This window comes from Eutrigla gurnardus (genome assembly GCF_963514095.1).
Source record: "Eutrigla gurnardus genome assembly, chromosome: 14".
In the NCBI taxonomy this organism is placed as follows: Eukaryota; Metazoa; Chordata; class Actinopteri; order Perciformes; family Triglidae; genus Eutrigla; species Eutrigla gurnardus.
Window position 1 is genome coordinate 24,395,280 of NC_139937.1, and position 18,726 is coordinate 24,414,005.

The 18,726-nt window shown below is 40.6% G+C and overlaps 2 protein-coding genes across 5 annotated transcripts in view; one reads left to right on the top strand and one right to left on the bottom strand.

The window, feature by feature from the left end:
• Nucleotides 1-18,717, bottom strand: part of LOC311025016 (NACHT, LRR and PYD domains-containing protein 1b allele 5-like) — a 35,711-nt gene extending 16,994 nt beyond the window's left edge. The window contains exons 1-10 of one of the 3 annotated variants that reach the window (XM_084027682.1): nucleotides 18,673-18,717; nucleotides 18,500-18,573; nucleotides 18,172-18,386; nucleotides 16,950-17,200; nucleotides 16,738-16,866; nucleotides 16,305-16,440; nucleotides 16,146-16,175; nucleotides 15,956-16,003; nucleotides 14,748-14,807; nucleotides 12,403-13,046 (exon numbers count right to left, since the gene is read on the bottom strand). In XM_084027682.1, coding sequence (XP_083883808.1) covers nucleotides 12,781-13,046; nucleotides 14,748-14,807; nucleotides 15,956-16,003; nucleotides 16,146-16,175; nucleotides 16,305-16,440; nucleotides 16,738-16,866; nucleotides 16,950-17,200; nucleotides 18,172-18,386; nucleotides 18,500-18,573; nucleotides 18,673-18,702 — 1,239 coding nt within the window. In that variant the 5' untranslated portion in view covers nucleotides 18,703-18,717 and the 3' untranslated portion in view covers nucleotides 12,403-12,780. Of the gene's footprint in view, nucleotides 1-12,402; nucleotides 13,047-14,747; nucleotides 14,808-15,955; nucleotides 16,004-16,145; nucleotides 16,176-16,304; nucleotides 16,441-16,737; nucleotides 16,867-16,949; nucleotides 17,201-18,171; nucleotides 18,387-18,499 lie in introns of those variants that run through there. The other 2 variants (XM_084027680.1, XM_084027681.1) reach the window with 2 other exon arrangements.
• Nucleotides 896-10,610, top strand: LOC311025009 (NACHT, LRR and PYD domains-containing protein 1b allele 2-like). Of its 2 annotated transcripts, none has more exons than XM_084027670.1 (11): nucleotides 896-1,018; nucleotides 1,856-1,875; nucleotides 6,630-6,909; nucleotides 7,328-7,386; nucleotides 7,486-7,559; nucleotides 7,673-7,887; nucleotides 7,980-8,230; nucleotides 8,315-8,443; nucleotides 8,718-8,853; nucleotides 8,983-9,012; nucleotides 9,536-10,610. In XM_084027670.1, exons 1-11 carry the CDS (start codon nucleotides 913-915, stop codon nucleotides 9,808-9,810), a joined length of 1,575 nt encoding a protein of 524 aa, XP_083883796.1. In that variant the 5' UTR covers nucleotides 896-912; the 3' UTR covers nucleotides 9,811-10,610. The 2 variants fall into 2 exon arrangements, with proteins under 2 accessions (XP_083883796.1, XP_083883797.1); XM_084027671.1 differs by having other exon boundaries at nucleotides 7,489-7,559.
• Nucleotides 18,718-18,726: the final 9 nt, after the last annotated feature.

The following is an 18,726-nucleotide window of genomic DNA, read 5'->3' on the forward strand; positions in this document are numbered from 1 at the left end:
CAAAGGTACAGAGACAGAATGGAGGCGTGGTGGCGGCGTTATGCCACAAAGTCCAGTATAAATGGTGCGATTGTAAAGATTAAAACAAAAACAACATAAACATGTGTCTAATAAATACTTTACATAATTCATAATAAAAAAAAAGGTAAATCTGATTGAGTTCTGTGTTTTGTACTGAAATTGTTTTCTTTCTTTTGAAGCAACTGTGTCTCATTAAAAGTGATTATTAGTGATTCAATTTGATTTGAATTGTCTGAGTTATTTAATGTCTTTTCTCCTCAGAGCAACACTTTGTGGATGAACATCAACCTACACTGTTGCTGAACGTGAATGTGACTATATTTTACATTTTAAATCATCATAAATGATAAAACGAACCAAACAGTGAGTTTCTTAAATTGCCTCTCACTGTTAATGTTGAGCTCTTAAGTAATAATGTTATGATGGAAAAGAGAGTAAACCGTTTCTTTGAGCTCCTGTTACAGAAACATGATGCGTTGAGATCAGAAAGGAGTTATTAATTAACATGAATTAAAGGATGGAGGGATTCATATTTGACTTTGATGTTAAGAAATAAAAACACTTAATACTTCAAAAGAAAATTAAATCAGTAGAAAAGATATTAGTGTATCATTGTCTTGAGTGATCATGCAGGAAAAACTAATCTCATAACATTTACACTTGACGTCTATAACACTGACAAAATGCAAATAAATGAATCTTTAACCGTCCCAATTGGGAAATTACACGTTTACACAGGATTTGAAACAGATTCTTTTGGAAACAGTGAAGACTTTGAGTGAGGAGGAGCTGAAGAAATTCAAGTGGTTGCTGAAGCTAACGCTCTTCACGAAGAGGGTCCGACACATGGACTGGGAAACATGGTACGGTGCAGACCTACTGGTGAAACTGATGGTGGAGACCTGTGGTTTACAGTCTTGGGAGGTGACCATCGACATCTTAAGGGACATGAACAGGACTGATCTGGTGATGGGAATGTCCAACTCAGGATTCAAAGGTCAGAGAGAAAAATAGAAATATATTTTAAAGAAAGTGGTTAAAACTTTATTTAACCGCCCATGAAAAATGTTATGAAATAAATAAAAAGGGCAGCAAAGCAATAACATGCAGCATCAGCCAATTGAATCCAGACTCTTTGATTTTTGTGATGTCACTGGAATTAATTTGGTGTAATTCTTTTTTAAATATAAGGTACAATTTACAGTAAAATACGGTACATGTAGGCCAAATAATCACTTTGCTGTTGACTTTCATGAGCACCTCTGTTACGATAAGATAAACCTTTATTAGTCCCACGGCGGGGACATTTACAGGATTACAGCAGCAAAGAGGATAGTGCAACAACAAGAGGCAAAACAGAATGTAATAAATAACAGATATTAAAAAAATACTACTATTTAAAAATGTAATCAAGGACAGACTGTGTAGTTGAGTTCACATTATTGTATAATAGAATATATGACATTTTGTTATTGTAAATGAATGACCATGAGGAATGGTTGAATAATTGACAGTTATTGGAATGATCAGGCCACTGGGTGCCGTGTTTATTGTGCAATATTACTGTGGATTTGTACACAATGTATATTAAATTAAATAGTTTGACACAATTTTCACATTATAATCTTATCAAAGGAAGTATTTGTTGCATGGCTTCTGCATTGAATAAGTAGCGTGTTAATGAATCTGTTATTGATTTTAAGGATGTCATAAAGAAGAAGAATATAATGTTATTTTCTAATTATTTATTTATATTGTTTTGTTCAAAAGCAACCAAGTCTTTTAAAGTCTGATTTGGAATCGGTCAGTAATTTTCTCTTTTCTTCCTCCTCAGAGAAATATCAGCTCAAGGATGTGAGTATCAGATGCACGTCACACAGCTTTCAGGTTTCAGGTTAGGATTGCTGTGGTTTGAATTCACAAGAAGGGTTGATCACAGATCACATAAGCACCATAATAATATCTAGAAAATTCCCCCGTGGGAAATTTTGAAATGGCCACAGGAGCTACTGCCGGAGTGTATATACAATACGATGAGATTCTTCAAGATTTCAAACGAGACGGAGTTGTTTTCGAGGCAAATACAGAGACTGCTTGCTGAAAAACTGTCCCTGAAAGGAACGTGCATCAGCAGTTTTGCATGAATTCACCTCTAAAATGGCTCCGTCTCGTAACGTTACATTATTATCACATAGTGTGATCATTGATGAGTTTGATGAGTTTGATGAGTTTGATACATGTCACCGAGCTCAGCTGTCACTCAAGTACTCAGTACTACCAAGTACTACTTAGACTCAAGTACTGAGAACTACTAGGTACTATGTACTGGCAAACAGTTGAGTGCGAAGCATGTCACCGAGCTCACTCAAGTACTCTGTACTACCGAGTACTACTGAGACTTGAGTACTGAGAATTACTAAGTACTATGTATTGCTTGAAAAACTACAACTCCCAATGACTGCTCCTGTCGGCCAATCAGAGCGCACCTGCTGTCACTTCTGAGTGAGACAGAGAGAAATAGACAGACTTGTGTCTCCATTTTAAAGTTTAAATGGAGTTTCTAGGTGAAAGTATGACTGAGCAGAAGATGTTTGACAAAAACAAAAATCGCCAAAATCTTCGCACCGTTAACGCCACAAGACTCTGCTGAAGACACTGATCACTTTTATTTTTTCCCAGTGTCAGAAATGTGGACACTAGGGCGAGTTAGAAATGTGTGATTTTCAGCGTTTCTTTGAAAATCCTTTTCTCGTTTTGCATTGGATTGAATGGGGAGAAAAACGGATGTGGCCGCGCTTAGAGGTTGCTAGTTCAAATTCTGTAAATCTCACAGCACATTGTGAGAGACAGGACAAGTTTGTCTACAAAATTGGAAAATATCACGTGTTTAGAGTGAAAATTGTGGCCGGGAGGAGTTTGGAAAGGAAAAGAATCTGAAGTATTTCGAGGAGCCCTCACACTCTAAGTGATGATGTCATGCACTCTAACACAGAATGTTCCGCACAATACACCCACGTGGATTGACACACCAATACACAAGACTTGTGTCTACATTTTAAAGTTTAAATAGAGTTTCAAGGTGAAAGTATGCCTGAGCAGCAGACGTTTGAAAAGCTACAATGACTGCTCCTTTTTTTTCACCCGTCCCATTCTTTGGGACATTTTCTGTGGTTTTTCTGTGGTTATTCGCGACTTACGTCTAACAAAAGCAATTGCACGCTGATCCCGATCGAACCACACGTTTTGATATATAATTTGTCCTACAACTCTTAAAGCTCTAGGACTAGTAGCCCATCAAAATTCGTCCGGAAGATGAAAAATAAAAACTAGGAAAAAATCCACAGGCCCCGAGCACTGGTCCCCTCAGCTATTTCATAGCTGTAGGGGCCAGTGCTTGGTGCGATTGCCCCGTGGCCCTAATAATAATAATAATAATAATAATAATACTAACTAGATAATTTCCTCTGGGGACATTTTGAAAGGGCCACAGGGGCTACTGCCGGAGTGTGTACATTATGATGAGATTCTTCAGAGATTTCAAAGGAGACAGAGTTATTTTCGAGGCAAATACAGAGACTGCTTGCTGAAAAACTGTCCCTCAAGGGAACGCGCATCAGCTGTTTTGCATGAATTTACCTCTAAAACGGCTCCATCTCGTAATGTTACATTATCATCACATAGCGTGGTGAATGTGAAGGTCACAACATGTGATAATTTCTATAAAAATGATCATGATCATTGAACAGTGATTGATCAAAAACTATATGACCTATTGAAACATGGATTAATACACCAATAAACAAGACTTGTGTCTACTGTTTAAAGTTTAAACGGAGTTTCAAGGTGAAAGTATGCCTGAGCAGAAGACATTTGAAAACTACAATGATTGCTCTTTTTTTCGGTCCGTCCCATTCACTTCAATGCAGAATTTTGCGCAGTTTCGTATTCTGTTGATAAAAGTAATAGCGCACCGATCCCGATCAAACCGCATGTTTTGATATATAATTTGTAGCGAATCGAAATTTGTCCGGAAGATGAAAGATAATAATAAGTAGGATAAGCACTGGCCAGTGCTCGGTGCGCTTGCCCTGTGGCCCTAATAATAATAATAACTAGAAAATTCCCCCGCCGGGAAATTTTGAAAGGGCCACGGGGGCTACTGCCGGAGTGTATATACATTGCGATGAGATTCTTCGTGATTTCAAACCAGACGGAGTTGTTCTGAGACGTTTGACTGAAAAAACTACATTTCCCATTACTAAATGTAGTTTTTAGTACATTCCTGTCCACCGATCAGGGCACACCACTCGTGTCTCCATTATAAAGTTTAAACGGAGTTTTTAGGTGAAAGTATGCCCAAGCAGAAGACGTTTGATTAAAAAAACTACATTTCCCACTATGAAATGTAGTTTTTAGAACATTCCTGTCCACCAATCAGAGCACACCACTCGTGTCTCCATTTTAAAGTTCAAACAGAGTTCCTAGGTGAAAGTATGCCCGAGGAGAAGACGTTTGACTGAAAAAACTACATTTCCCATTACTAATTGTAGTTTTTAGTACATTCCTGTCCACCAATCAGAGCACACCACTCGTGTCTCCATTTTAAAGTTTAAATGGAATTTCTAGGTGAAAGTATGCCTGAACTAAGACGTTTGACTAAAAAAACTACATTTCCCACTTCTAAATGTAGTTTTTAGTACATTCCTGTCCACCAATCAGAGCACACCACTCGTGTCTCCATTTTAAAGTTAAAATGGAATTTCTAGGTGAAAGTATTGCCGAACTAAGACGTTTGACTAAAAGAACTACATTTCCCACTACTAAATGTAGTTTATAGCACAAACCTGTCCACCAATCAGAGCGCACCACTCGTGTCTCCATTTTAAAGTTTAAATGGAGCTTCTAGGTGAAAGTATGCCCGAGCAGAAGACGTTTGACTAAAAAAAACTACATTTCCCACTACGAAATGTAGTTTATAGAACATTCCTGTCCACCAATCAGAGCACACCACTCGTGTCTCCATTTTAAAGTTTAAATGGAGTTTCTAGGTGAAAGTATGCCCGAGCAGAAGACGTTTGACTAAAAAAACTACATTTCCCACTACGAAATGTAGTTTATAGAACATTCCTGTCCACCAATCAGAGCACACCACTCGTGTCTCCATTTTAAAGTTTAAATGTAGTTTTTAGGTGAAAGAATGGCTGAGTTGAAGATGGACTACATTTCCCACAGACTGCTCCTGTCCACTTCTCCTGTCCAGCAATCAGAGCCCACCTGCTGTCACTTCTCAAGATCAAAGCCACAGAGTGCTATCACCATAGCAACGGCCCTCTAGCGCGTGTGTAACTGCTTTCAAGCCTGTCTCTATTGCTCCATTTCGGCTTCGCGGAGGGTCCGAACAAAAGCTTGCCACGCTCAAACCGAAAGTCCTATCGCCAAAATTTTCACACCGTTAGTGCCACAAGACTCTGCTGAAGACACTGATCACTTTTATTTTTTCCTAGTGTCAGAAATGTGGACGCTATGGCGAGTTAGAAATGCTGCTCATTTCAGGTTTCTTTGAAAATCTGTTTCTCATTTTGTATTGTGAGTCAATGGGGAGAAAAACTGACGTGGCCGCGCTTAGAGGTTGCTAGTTCAAATTCTGTAAATCTCAGAGTTTTTGAGCACATCGTGAGAGACAGGACAAGTTTCTCTACAAAATTGGAAAATATCACGTCTGTAGATTGAAGATTGTGGCCGGGAGGAGTTTGGAAAGGAAAAAAATCTGAGAAGCCCTCACACTCTAAGCGATGATGTCACCCACTCTAGCCCAGAAGGTTCCGCGCAATACACACCCATTATAAACTCATGATTTCTCCCAAAACGATCATGGTCGTTGACCAGTGATTGGTCAAAAACTATATGACCTATTGAAACGTGGATTGACACACCAGGACACAAGACTTGTGTCTACGTTTTAAAGTTTAAATGGAGTTTCTAGGTAAAAGTATGCCTGAGTAGCAGGCGTTTGAAAAGCTACAATTTCTGCTTTTTTTTTTTCGCTCGTCCCATTCATTTCAATGGGAAAATTTCGTTGGTTTTTCGCGACTTACGTCGCGAAAAATTCGTGTTCGGCTAAGAAAAGCAATAGCACGCCGATCCCGATCGAACCGCACGTTTTGATATATCATTTGTCCTACAACTCTTAAAGCTGTAGGATTTTTAGCCACTCGAAATTCGGCAAAATAATAATAAAAACTAGGAAAAAATCCACTGAATAACAATAGTGGATCCATCCATCCATCCATCCATTTTCTACCGCTTATCCTGTATTTAGGGTCACGGGGGGGCTGGAGCCGATCCCAGCTGTCATTGGGCGAAGGCAGGGTACACCCTGGACAGGACGCCAGTCTATCACAGGGAGACATGTACAATAGTGGATCCCTTCAGCTTATAGCTGTAGGGACCAGTGCTCGGTGCGATTGCCCCGTGGCCCTAATAATACCAGTTTATAAAAGGAAACAAATCATCACAACTTTAAATGCTTACTCGGATTCAAAATAATTAACATTTTATCACTACAGAGGTTTTATCATGTAAATGCCCTCTGTGTTTAATCCCTTCAGGAAGTGCCATCAGTCCCGTTGAAGCTTTTGGAAACGTTGGAAAATTTCAACTACGATGAGCTCGAGAAATTCAAGCATGTCTTGCAGGACAGTAAAATGGAGAAAGGCCTCCCAAGAATCTCCAGACAGAGAATGGAGCTGGCAGACAAAGCCGAGATAGTGGAGCTGATGATGGAGACCTACGGCCAACAGGCTTTGGAGGTGACCAGGGAGGTTTTAACGCAGATGAACAGGAGTGATCTGGTGCAGAGGTTGTTGGACGTTAGGTCGGGATCCAAAGGCAAGTTTGTTTTTGTTTATTACACTTAAATGCCTTTTTTTTCTTAAATCAAATTGCATGGGGACGGTCAAACAGCCATTTGAATTTGTGGTTTGAATAACGTCCGTTGAAGCACATGCTTTCGATTAGATCAGATCAGTCAGTGTTTCAGCCATGCAAGGGGTTCCATGGTAACGTCGGTGTTTGTCTTTCGGTGTGACGGACACACTGGACCATAATTGGATGCATCACGATTACATTTTGTCCAGAGATCTTTGATGATCCTGGACTTTTCCCTCAAGTACCAGTGAACGCTTGCATGGAGCGCCAAGAAATGTTGTTTGTTTGTTGCTAATTATTCACTTGAAATATTTCAAGTTAAATACCACATTAATCACATGACCTTATATATCCAAATAACAATTTGAAACAAATTCAGACATGTCTTCACAAGGGCCTCTGGGACGCATGGAGCCTGAAGGTGATGGAAGCGTTATGGTAATCCTCACATCAGTTCATCACTTTCATTTGTTAATTTATGTGATGTTGCAAAAAGCCCCATCTCCACTTATTTCCAAACATCTTTGTCCTCTGCAGCAGGACTGCAGCGACTGGACTAAAGTTGAACCTGACGTGAACAGTGCAGATGCAGATGAGGCTCCGACGTACAGGTGAAAAAAGAATAAGGTCCTAAATCCTTCATCACAGCAAACTGGAACTATATTCTAGGGATATATGCTCATCTTTTTTATTTCATTCATTATTTTTCCATGGCTTGCTGTAGTCTACAGTCTGACGCGGGAAACTTTGAATGCAGCGTCTCTGGCTTGCCCTGGGTCTGCAAGGAAAAGGTCAGCTTAAAGTATCAGTTCTGCTCTTGGGAAGGACATATGGAGAGGATGGAGTGGATGCAATACATGCCTGCAGGTCCCCTAATGGACATCACAGTCATCGCCGGGAAGCTATTTGAAGTACAGCTGCCACACTGGATCTGCATAGGTAAGTGGACAGAACGTGTGCTTTTAAATTCCAGACAGCATGAGTACAACAGCTGATGCAATCCTTATGTTATGTGCTCTTATGTTGTGCAGACGACAACCCTGAAATATGGGACAAGTTTGCAGTCCTGCACATAGAGGACTCTGGAGATGTCGTGGAGAAAGCGTCCGAGGTCACATCGCACCACGTCAAACTGTCCGAACCAGTTTTCTCTCCGAGAGCGATCCTGATGAAAGTTGGCTTTCCAGTGAAGATACTGTGTGATGTTTTAATATACAAGATCAACACAGCATTCCTCACACTCCATGTTTATCTGATCCCACGTGATCCTGGTCTACAACAGGTTATTTCATATCTTATTGTCACTAATACCACAAATCACGTGATGAAAACGCAGCACGGGCAACTCGTGTTTTTGTCCAAACAGAAAATAGACAAGAGGAAATTATCCAACGGAAACAAAGTCATCGAAAAGCCCCCGCCACAGGAGTACCTGAAAATGCAAGATCGTTTCATCCTCACAGCAGATTTCCACGGTGCAGAAGTTAATCCTGACGTATGTTTGACTTCCAACCTAAAATCAACCTTTTTATTTAAATTTCTATCAACAATGTGAGCGTTATGTTATTATGAATATTTATATGACACATTTAAATATCTGAAATCATGACATTTTACCAATATTTGGCAGTTATATTCATAATTTTTGCCCTCTTCTGTTCATGTCTTTGATTTAGATGAGAAAACGAAAAAACGTACTAATCGCTGTTGCAAACTTCAGATGCTGATAGTCTAACTTCCTTTTCCCATATTTTATTTTTTTTCTTCAGAACCTAAAGCTCATATACGAAAGCAGTAAGCCAAGTTTCTCTGAAGTGTTCATAAGAGATCCAGACGCAGACTTTGCACTCAAGCTCGAACACAGTAAAGAGCTTCAAACAGTATGGAACCATACGATTCGAAAAGGTCAGATTTAAATAATATCACCAGAATTCCTCTGCACAACCTATTAAACACTTTTAACTTTCACTCAAATATGTATCATGAGTGAAGCCAAAATATGTCTCTTTTCTTTCCCTCCTTTTTCTTTTTCAGAAGAATACCAAAACACCGGTCACATACAAGGTAAGACATTTCAGATAGACTGGTTACCTGTCTGTCTCTACATGTCGGCCCTGTGATAGACTGGTTACCTGTCTGTCTCTACATGTCTCCCTGTGATAGACTGGTTACCTGTCTGTCTCTACACGTCAGCCCTGTGATAGACTGGTTACCTGTCTGTCTCTACATGTCTCCCTGTGATAGACTGGTTACCTGTCTGTCTCTACATGTCTCCCTGTGATAGACTGGTTACCTGTCTGTCTCTACATGTCGGCCCTGTGATAGACTGGTTACCTGTCTGTCTCTACATGTCTCTCTGTGATAGACTGGTTACCTGTCTGTCTCTACATGTCTCCCTGTGATAGACTGGTTACCTGTCTGTCTCTACATATCAGCCCTGTGATAGACTGGTTACCTGTTACCACCCCCGACCCTGAATACAGGATAAGCGGTGGATGATGGATGGGTAGATTTCTTAAATGTTATAGAAAGTGATGTCACCAGGTAGGCTGTTGACCTGAATCCAATTCTTTTTCTTTCCCTCTAGCCTCAGGCGATCATTTCGTGGATAAACACCAGTGTGATCTGATCGACAGAGTCAACAACATTGAACCAATCTTGGATCATCTCCTGAGAGAAGTTGTAATCCAGCAAGAATTTTATGACAGAATGTCTGCCATTCCAACCACCCGGGAGAAGATGAGAAAACTCTACGGAGGTCCCCTGAATGCAGCCGGACGCGACGGAAAATACATCTTCTTCAAAATCCTTGAGGAGAAAGAGCCGTTTCTTGTTGCCAGTCTCAAGAAGAAGAACTCATAAATACTGTGTTGAATTCGCCTGTTTTCTGCATCGCAAAGCAAATGTCAGGCCAGACCCCCTACAACGGTTTAGTTTGTCACCTTTTCCACCCTCATGAGTTTGCAGGTATGGGTATAGTAGTGTATCTGCTGCTGAGGTAGGAGTATCATAGAATATAGTGCACATCAGTATTATTGCACTGTCACTGTCTCAACGTGTCATATAAAGCTTTTGCTAATGGAAATATCTACAAGCAAGAAATTAGCTCAAATTGTTAACACAACCTTGAATGTCGATATCAGCAGAGGAACCACAGGGAGCCTTCACATGCACATCCTGGGGCAATAAAAGCCTACACACAGGTCCAGCAACAGGTATCGTTTACTGGTAGGAACAATGAGGAATTCCTAGTTTTACACCGTCAAGATGATTAAAGCTACTAAAACATTGCATCTATGTTTGTTGTTGTGAGTTTGTCTCTTTTTGTTGGGTGAACCAGGGTCTAATGCAGGACTTTAATGCCGAAATGGACCATCCCATCCATAGTCATGGCAGGCCTATGTTCTGTTGTTGCTTAACATTATGAACTAATATAAACGTAGATTCATCTGACAGCTATCTTCCTCTCACCTTTGGGTCCTGAGCTGATCTCCAGACGGCCTCGGCACCGGATCAGATCCTGATTCCACGTCCATGAGAGCCTCCCTGGTCGCCCTCTATTACCTTTTGTACGCCTCTATTCTGATCTGGTTTCATGTTTTTGTTTTGTTGCCTTGGGTTCATCTGCTGCCCGATCACCAACTTGTCCCAGATCCACCCTCATCTGCAGTTCTGCACGGCAATAATCAGTTGATTCCCTCACCTGAGCCTTCCCGCCCATTTACTGGACTTTAATTAAGCTATGTCACTGTAATGCGACGGCTGATGAACGGCTTCCGGTCCAGCAGCTCCTCTTTCCGGTCGCTGTTACAATAAACTCTGTTGCCTGTAAACCAACTGACCAACACAATAATGTGGATTTAACCGTTCAGTTATATTTTTTCTATGTTAACCTTTTAATTTGTTATTGTTCTGCCCCGCGGGGCTTTGGGTTTTGTTTCCGGTGGGACACTTTTCAGTGATGGACCAGTCAAACTCTCCGGTTCAATTTGGCTCCACTACGAACCTCAGTTAAACCCTTGTCTGTGTGTAAGGACTAGTGATGGGCAAAGGGAAGCTTCGAAACAGTTCGAAGCGATGTTTCAGTATTTGTTGAAGCCTTGAAACGAATATGAAACCTGACTCTACAGTGGCATCTAGTGGCCACTTCTGTGAACTACATGTCTGGCCAAAGAAAACTCCTAAATATGTGCCACTATGAGCCGGTCTTAGGTTTCCTTAAGTTAAGTAGAATACAGGTTGAATTAAAGAAACATTATTAAAAATAAACAAATTACACATTGTTATATGCAATACAATAATCAAAGATTTTTATTCAAAAATAATATTTGTTCAACCCCTTTTTGAGCTGAGTCCGTTTCTTTTTTTGGATAACACTTCCCCTGCTTTTGAAAAAATCCTTGTTGCAGGGACACTTAAACATGTCTTAGTCAGTTGGTACAAATTAGGGAAGACAGCACGTCGCTCTTGCCAGTATTTCAAAGGATCTGCCCGTCTTGGAATAGCCGTTTGGAAACAGAGGCGTTCCTTCAATCACTGAACTACAGTCACGTGACATGGGCGTTTCAGAACCGCTTTTCGGCACAACGTTTCGAAACGTTTCGATCCGGGACTTCAGAGAAGCGCCAACACGCCCGTTTCGGAAGTCACATCACTAGTAAGGACGTGTTTGAAGTTGTAAAATATAATATTATTATGTTATTCACCTTGGGTGATGTTATTTGTCACATTAAACCCCGTTTATGTCGTTTTTGTGGCGGAGTTGAACGTGAGGTGTAGTGATTAAACGTTCCACCAGGGGGCGTAGGACGTCACGTTAAGCTCAGTTAACTGTTAACACCACGCAAATATGTCAATATGTTAAAGCACAACAAACTATATTTTAGTTCATTTTCAGTTTTTTTTGTTATTTCAATGTTATGGAAGAAATAAAAAATATATAATTATTAGTTGGATTACACTCACTTTTTGGAGATTTAATATTCATGTTGATGATTGTTGTTCATAATCAAGAATTCGTTTGCTGCAGTTATTTTTTTAAACATTTGTAACATGCTTGAAATAAATAAATACAAATGAAATAAAAAATATCACTGTCCACTCAATCCATGACTATTTGTCTGCATGGAAGTAATTGTTAAACATGCAAAGGTTTTGAAAGGAAGCAAAGAAGCAACTTTCCTTTGCATTCAGAGAATTCAAACTGCTCTTATCATGGCTTGTTTACATCTGAACATTTCTCCCTTTAGGAACCTTCCTAAAAGCAAAAAAGTCTCGTTTTTCACGCCTCTCCTCGCGTTCATAACATCTCAGAGAGAAACTGCAGAACATCCAAATGTTGTCAAAGGAAAGTCGTTCATTAAATTGAGGCCGTTGGACATGAAACATTCAGAGCTCCTAAATTCTTACATGCAAAGAAGCCTGAAAGCTGAAAATACCACGAAGAACCACTCATAGCAAGCAGAAGATTTTATTATAAATGTATATAAATGTAAAAAATATAAACCAATATGCTTAAAGTGATTTAAAAAAAACACATTTGGTTTAAATGAAGCTTATGTTATGTTTTCATTTACTTAAACTAGACTTTCATTCCATTTGTCATTTGTTGGATAAAAACATGTCTGATGATAACTTGTTCGTTTCTTACATGATTGTCTGACAATTCATTGATCGGGGCTGGACCACATAAGTATACATTTCATTGGATTTAAGAGGAAACGGCTCCGTTTAAACATTTCGCGTAGCATTAAAATGAATATCTCCCCCACTTTGATTATATAAAAACTGTTTGTGTTCAGGTAGAATGTATTTTTGGTCTGATGATGAATTTCACTTCTTCTTCTTGAGGTCAGCAATGAGATATGTCTCCCTTTCCTCGAGGATTGCGTAGAAGACGTCTTTGCCGTCAGGTCCGGCAGCAGTCAGGGGACCGGAGTAGAGCTTCCTCATCTTCTCCTGATCAGTGGGGCTCGCCAAGATTTCATCGTAACTCTCTTGTTGGATGATGCCTTTGTCGAGGAGCTCATCAAAAATGGGTCCAATGTTTTTCACTCTTTCGGTCAGCTGGAGTCTATGTTTATCCACGAACTGAGCCCCTGAGGAAAGAAGGAGGAATGCCTGATTACAACTTTGTACATTTTCTTCAGAGGAAAAGGTTCATTTTGATGATCAAATAGTGGATTTCTAACTCTGGCATTAAACTACATCTGAAAGAATAAGGGTTCAGTTTACAGCTACGAAGTTACGTGTTCTCCAAATTCTGTAAAGCTCTCGCATCTAAAGTTTCTACGATACAACATTTTTGGGAGACGCACTTTCATGTCAAGAGTAAGATGAGAAGATAGATACTATATACTATACTTCTACTATACTACTACCACCACCAAATGCAGTTGGAACCCGAGGGCCTGGGCTGCACCAGATTTCTGCCTAAAAGCCTTTTAAAGCAACCCTAAAGAGTATTTAGTGCCTTAAAATAATGTTTCCAAAATAGTTTCAGTGGTTCATCACCTCAAAACCGGGTGAACGGGACTTCAGCAATCGCTCTGCAGCCCTCTATTGGCTGTAACCGCACTATGTAACTTTGCCTCGTCGGGTAGTGTTTTTGTAGTTCTAATGAGACTACAAATTTGACCTGCTTTACGGCAAGCGTTACAAAAGCCGGTAGGTGGAGGCTTTGCGTGGAGATCAGTGGGAGAACACCCGGCAGGTGCGTAGAAGATACCTTACAGCTAGCTAGTTTTCAAATTGGTGTCATGGCAGAGCCTGCAAAGAAAAGGAGGAGTATAATGTCCGATGAGGCGAAGGAAAGAAAACGGGAGCATGACAAATAAAGAGCTTGTACGAGAGTGAATATCGGACCGGCTCACACTCGAGAGCTGAAGGAGGCTACAAAATGCAAGACGGATGGTGACTTGGCTTTGTTGCTGCTGGACTTGTAAATAATACCGGTAATCATTTTTTTCCCAACAGTGTGCATCTGTGTACAATACATTGTCGATTATTTTATTGGCGCATGTTAGCTAAGGCGTTAACTATTGTGCTAATATATTTAAAGATGTAACTATAGCTATGGCTCATGTTAGCTAATCTTAGCTAAGGCGTTAGCTACTCTACCTTGTCACTGGACATCGTTCAAATCGTTCATCGTTTCCAGAGCCGGTTCTGCATACAAACAAATAACGTGCGTGCGACGGTAGGCTGCGGTAGGCTAAATTATTTACAACAGCAGTAATGGACAATTCCCTTCCAACCTGTAGGGGGACCGAAGAGGAATGGTTCTTAAGTGTTGCTTTAAGGCAGTTTTTTCTCGCCACTGTCGCTGCAACACTCCTGGGGATGTTGGGACTCTGAACAGGACTAGAATATGCTCATGATTTATTACATTTTCAATGTGTCCTGAGATGACTTCTGTTGTGATATGACACTATAAATAAAACTGAATTGAATAGATACAGCCCTCATGTCTGTACTCTATACACACACACACACACACACACACACAAATCTAGGAGACATTTAGCTTAGTTTAGCACAGAGACGGGAGGAACTGGAGAACAGCGAGCTCGTCCCAAGGTTGTGGTTTTTAGGAGTTCTGGACTGAACCAGGCTAACTGTTTCCCTTTGCTTCCAGTCTGTATGCTAAGCTAAGCTAAATGTCTCCTGGCTCTATCCTCAATGTGCAAACTCTGAGAAATAACACAATAAGTGTAAAAATTAATTCATTTGAATTCAACAGTCTCAATCTGATCGGTGTCCGATGGCAGGCAGCGTTCACGATGAAGACATCACCTTACCTGTGCATCCACCTCCTGCCACGGTGTTCACAGCAGCCGCTTCAGCTGACCCTCTCCCGTCTGAAACAAATTCAAAATTGCTTAATGAAAGAGTGTTAATGCGTGTTTTTTCAGACACACAGCAAACAAAAGGCCATCTTTCAAGGTAAAGATAGACAATTAAAATGCATTTCCTCCTGAATTTGTCCTCAACTCTTTTTTATGAAGTGCCCTCTTGGATGCCAGATTAAGAAAATATTAAGATAATAATATTTCATAGGAATGTTTGCCCGTCATTTATGTGTATATATTTGCGTGAGCTCCATAATAACCACTATTGCTGCTTGAACGTGGAAATCCCAGATACATGCTCGGCCGGTTTAAACGATTTCAAACCGGTCTGGGCCAAAGACCGAACCGTTAAACCGACCTTTACCACTAGGTGTCGCACTTGCCAAAGCAGACCCCCCAGAGTGAAAGTTTATAGGAGAGTCAAAAATATTTCGCGATCTAACGTTCACTTTGCTTTCCGTGTGACGTATTCAAAGAGCGTCGGAATTTGAGCTTGTGGCTTAAAAACAATTATGAAAGGTGAATTTTAGCTCGTTTTGCATAAGTGAACTTGCTGTTCATCATATACGTGTTGCTGCTTATGTTGGCGCCCTCGTAGAGCAACTAGCCTTTTTATCTTCATCTATTGGATTTACGTTCTCAGCTGTTAAACGCTCTGGTGGCACGTCGCCATAGTAACGCGTCTTCAAAACGTTGACGTAAACAAACAGTGTCGTGCGCGCGCATAAAAAGGATGCCGAAATAAGACATAATGACGATTTGTAAAAAAAAAAAAAAATCCAAAGCCATGGTTTGTTAGGTCTGTCTGAAAGATTTTATCAGCAAATTTTATTGGATTTTATTTATTTGTCTTTTAAGAGATATTTCTCTCTCTTGCACTATTGATTATTTTGTTAAGGGGTTTGTTCAATATGCAATACGACAACTCAATACAACACGTTAAGCTAAATCTGCAATTATTATTACTATTAATATTTATATAAATGTTATAATTAAATTGTAATAATATATATTATTTTTATTATTATGAAGACACATAATATACAAACATAATATTACACATAGAAACACCTCGTCCTCAATGCTTAAAAAACATACAAATGTTGGTTCCAATATTTCAAATATTAATATAATGTCTCGTGTTAAAAACAACTCACGGTCACCGGAAGCAGGTGTGGAGGACGTCAGTCCAGCGATGTCTGCAACTGTCATATAGGAAGCACGGTTACATCCTGATAACACTCTGACTAAAACACCGTTTATGAATAATTTATATGCTGCTGGGTTTTATCAACCCACTCCTGGACCAAACCGACTCTTCGGTCAGACTGTTGAGCCATGTCTTACCTTGTATGTGACTGGTGATTTGGTATTCTTCTGAAAAAGAAAAAGGAGGAAAAGAAAATTGACATATTTTGGCTTCACTCATGATACATATTTGAGTGAAAGTTAAAAGTGTTTAATAGGCTGTTCAGATGAATTCTGGTGATATTATTTAAATCTGACCTTTTCGAATCATATGGTTCCATACTGTTTGAAGCTCTTTACTGTGTTTGAGCTTGAGTGCAAAGTCTGCGTCTGGATTTCTTATGAACACTTCGAAGAAACTTGGGATACTACTTTTGTATCTGAGCTTTATGTTCTGAGGAAAAAAAATAAAATATGGGAAAAGGAAGTTAGACTTTCAGCATCCGGAGTTTGCAACAGCCATTAGTAAGTTTTTTTCGTTTTCTCATCAAAATCAAAGACATGAACAGAAAGGGTAAAAAATGATGAATATAACTGCCAAATATTGGTAAAATGTCATGATTTCAGATATTTAAATGTGTTATTTAAATATTCATAATAACATAACGCTCACATTGTTCATAGATATTTAAATAAAAAGGTTGATTTTAGTTTTGAAGCACTGAAATAATCTTATTTCAGTCAAACATACTTCAGGACGAACTTCTGCACTGTGGAAATCTGCTGTGAGGATGAAACGATCTTGCATTTTCAGGGACTCATCTGGCGGCGGCTTTGGGATGATTTTGTGTCCGTTGGATAATTTCCTCTTGTCCAGTTGCTGTTGGGACAAAACACGAGTTGCCTGTCCTGCGTTTTCATCACGTGATTTGTGGCATTAGTGACAGTAAGATATGAAATAACCTGTTGTAGACCAGGATCACGTGGGATCAGATAAACATGGAGTGTGAGGAATGCTGTGTTGATCTTGTATATTAAAACATCACACAGTATCTTCACTGGAAAGCCAACTTTCATCAGGATCGCTCTCGGAGAGAAAAATGGTTCGGACAGTTTGACGTGGTGCGATGTGACCTCGGACGCTTTCTCCACGACATCTCCAGAGTCCTCTATGTGCAGGACTGCAAACTTGTCCCATATTTCAGGGTTGTCGTCTGCACAACATAAGAGCACATAACATAAGGATTGCATCAGCTGTTGTACTCATGCTGTCTGGAATTTAAAGATCCCATATTATACTGTTTTTCATCAATTCCACACAGCTGTCAGAGGTCCAACAACACTGTATTCGATATGCATTGCCCCAAACCCATCCATGGTCCTGAGTTTCAGCTGTCTAAAAATTGCTCAAATGAGCTCTGCTGAGAACAGGCTGGTTCTGTGCCTGCACCTTTAAATGCTAATGAGCTCCGTCTGTCATCGCCTACTTGGAGAGAGATGGAGACGATGCCGCTAGCGGTAGCATGCTCCAATGTTTACGTGGATGTATCTCTATGGCTTGCCTATGTGATTCAGGTGAAGTTGTTGGTCCTGTATGGTTGGGACCGATCCTTTTACGAGGGCCAGTGTCGAGGCAAAGCCAGCTTTGTACTGACCCTCGTTACTGAAGCAGCCCGATGTGAAGTGGTTAGCACACACATACAAGCTAACACGGACCGTATCCGGCACACTGTCATTAAAAATGAAACGCAAGAGGCCAGATGCGGACCGTCGTGCACGGCGGTCTGTCTGACACGCGCCCCCGAGTTCCGTCCGACCAGAGGCAGCAGCGAAGACGCACCAGAGAGCGTGAGACAGGGAGGATTGTCTCCAGCTTCACCCGCACCGGGATTGATTCACGGAGCACCAGCCGGATCACGGGCTGCGCTCTCCGTCCGTGCTCACCGTGCTTTCGGGCCATGCAAATGACTCCTTTTGTTACGTAACAATAGGAGCTGAATCTGAACAGCCTGTAGGAGTGCCGTTTTACCAGTTGGTGGGCTGCAGAGACCATGCAGGAATTGCTTGTTTTCCTCATCCTGGGAGGTGACGGGCTCAGGGAGGACCAGTTTATAGGTGTAGAGACCAGAGAAAACCTGTTTTTCATAATATGGGACCTTTAAAAGCACATGTTCTGTCCACTTACCTATGCAGATCCAGTGTGGCAGCTGTACTTCAAATAGCTTCCCGGCGATGACTGTGATGTTCATTAGGGGACCTGCAGGCATGTATTGCATCCACTCCATCCTCTCCATATGTCCTTCCCAAGAGCAGAACTGATACTTTAAGCTGACCTTTTCCTTGCAGACCCAGCGCAAGCCAGAGACGCTGCATTCAAAGTTTCCCACGTCAGACTGTAGGCTACAGCAAGCCATGGAAAAATAATGAATGAAATAAAAAAGATGAGCATATATCCCTAGAATATAGTTCCAGTTTGCTGTGATGCAGGATTTAGGACCTTATTCTTTTTTCACCTGTACGTCGGAGCCTCATCTGCATCTGCACTGTTCACGTCAGGTTCAACTTTAGTCCAGTCGCTGCAGTCCTGCTGCAGAGGACAAAGATGTTTGGAAATAAGTGGAGATGGGGCTTTTTGCAACATCACATAAATGAACAAATGAAAGTGATGAACTGATGTGAAGATTACCATAACGTTTCCATCACCCTCAGGCTCCATGCATCCCGGAGGCCCTTGTGAAGA

Coding starts and splice junctions, on each gene's coding strand:
- LOC311025009 (XM_084027670.1), top strand. CDS start 913: ATGGTGGAGACCTGTGGTTTACAGTCTTGGGAGGTGACCATCGACATC. Junction 1,019..1,855: donor GTCCAACTCAGGATTCAAAG/GTCAGAGAGAAA, acceptor CTTCCTCCTCAG/AGAAATATCAGCTCAAGGAT. Junction 8,231..8,314: donor GTGATCCTGGTCTACAACAG/GTTATTTCATAT, acceptor TTGTCCAAACAG/AAAATAGACAAGAGGAAATT.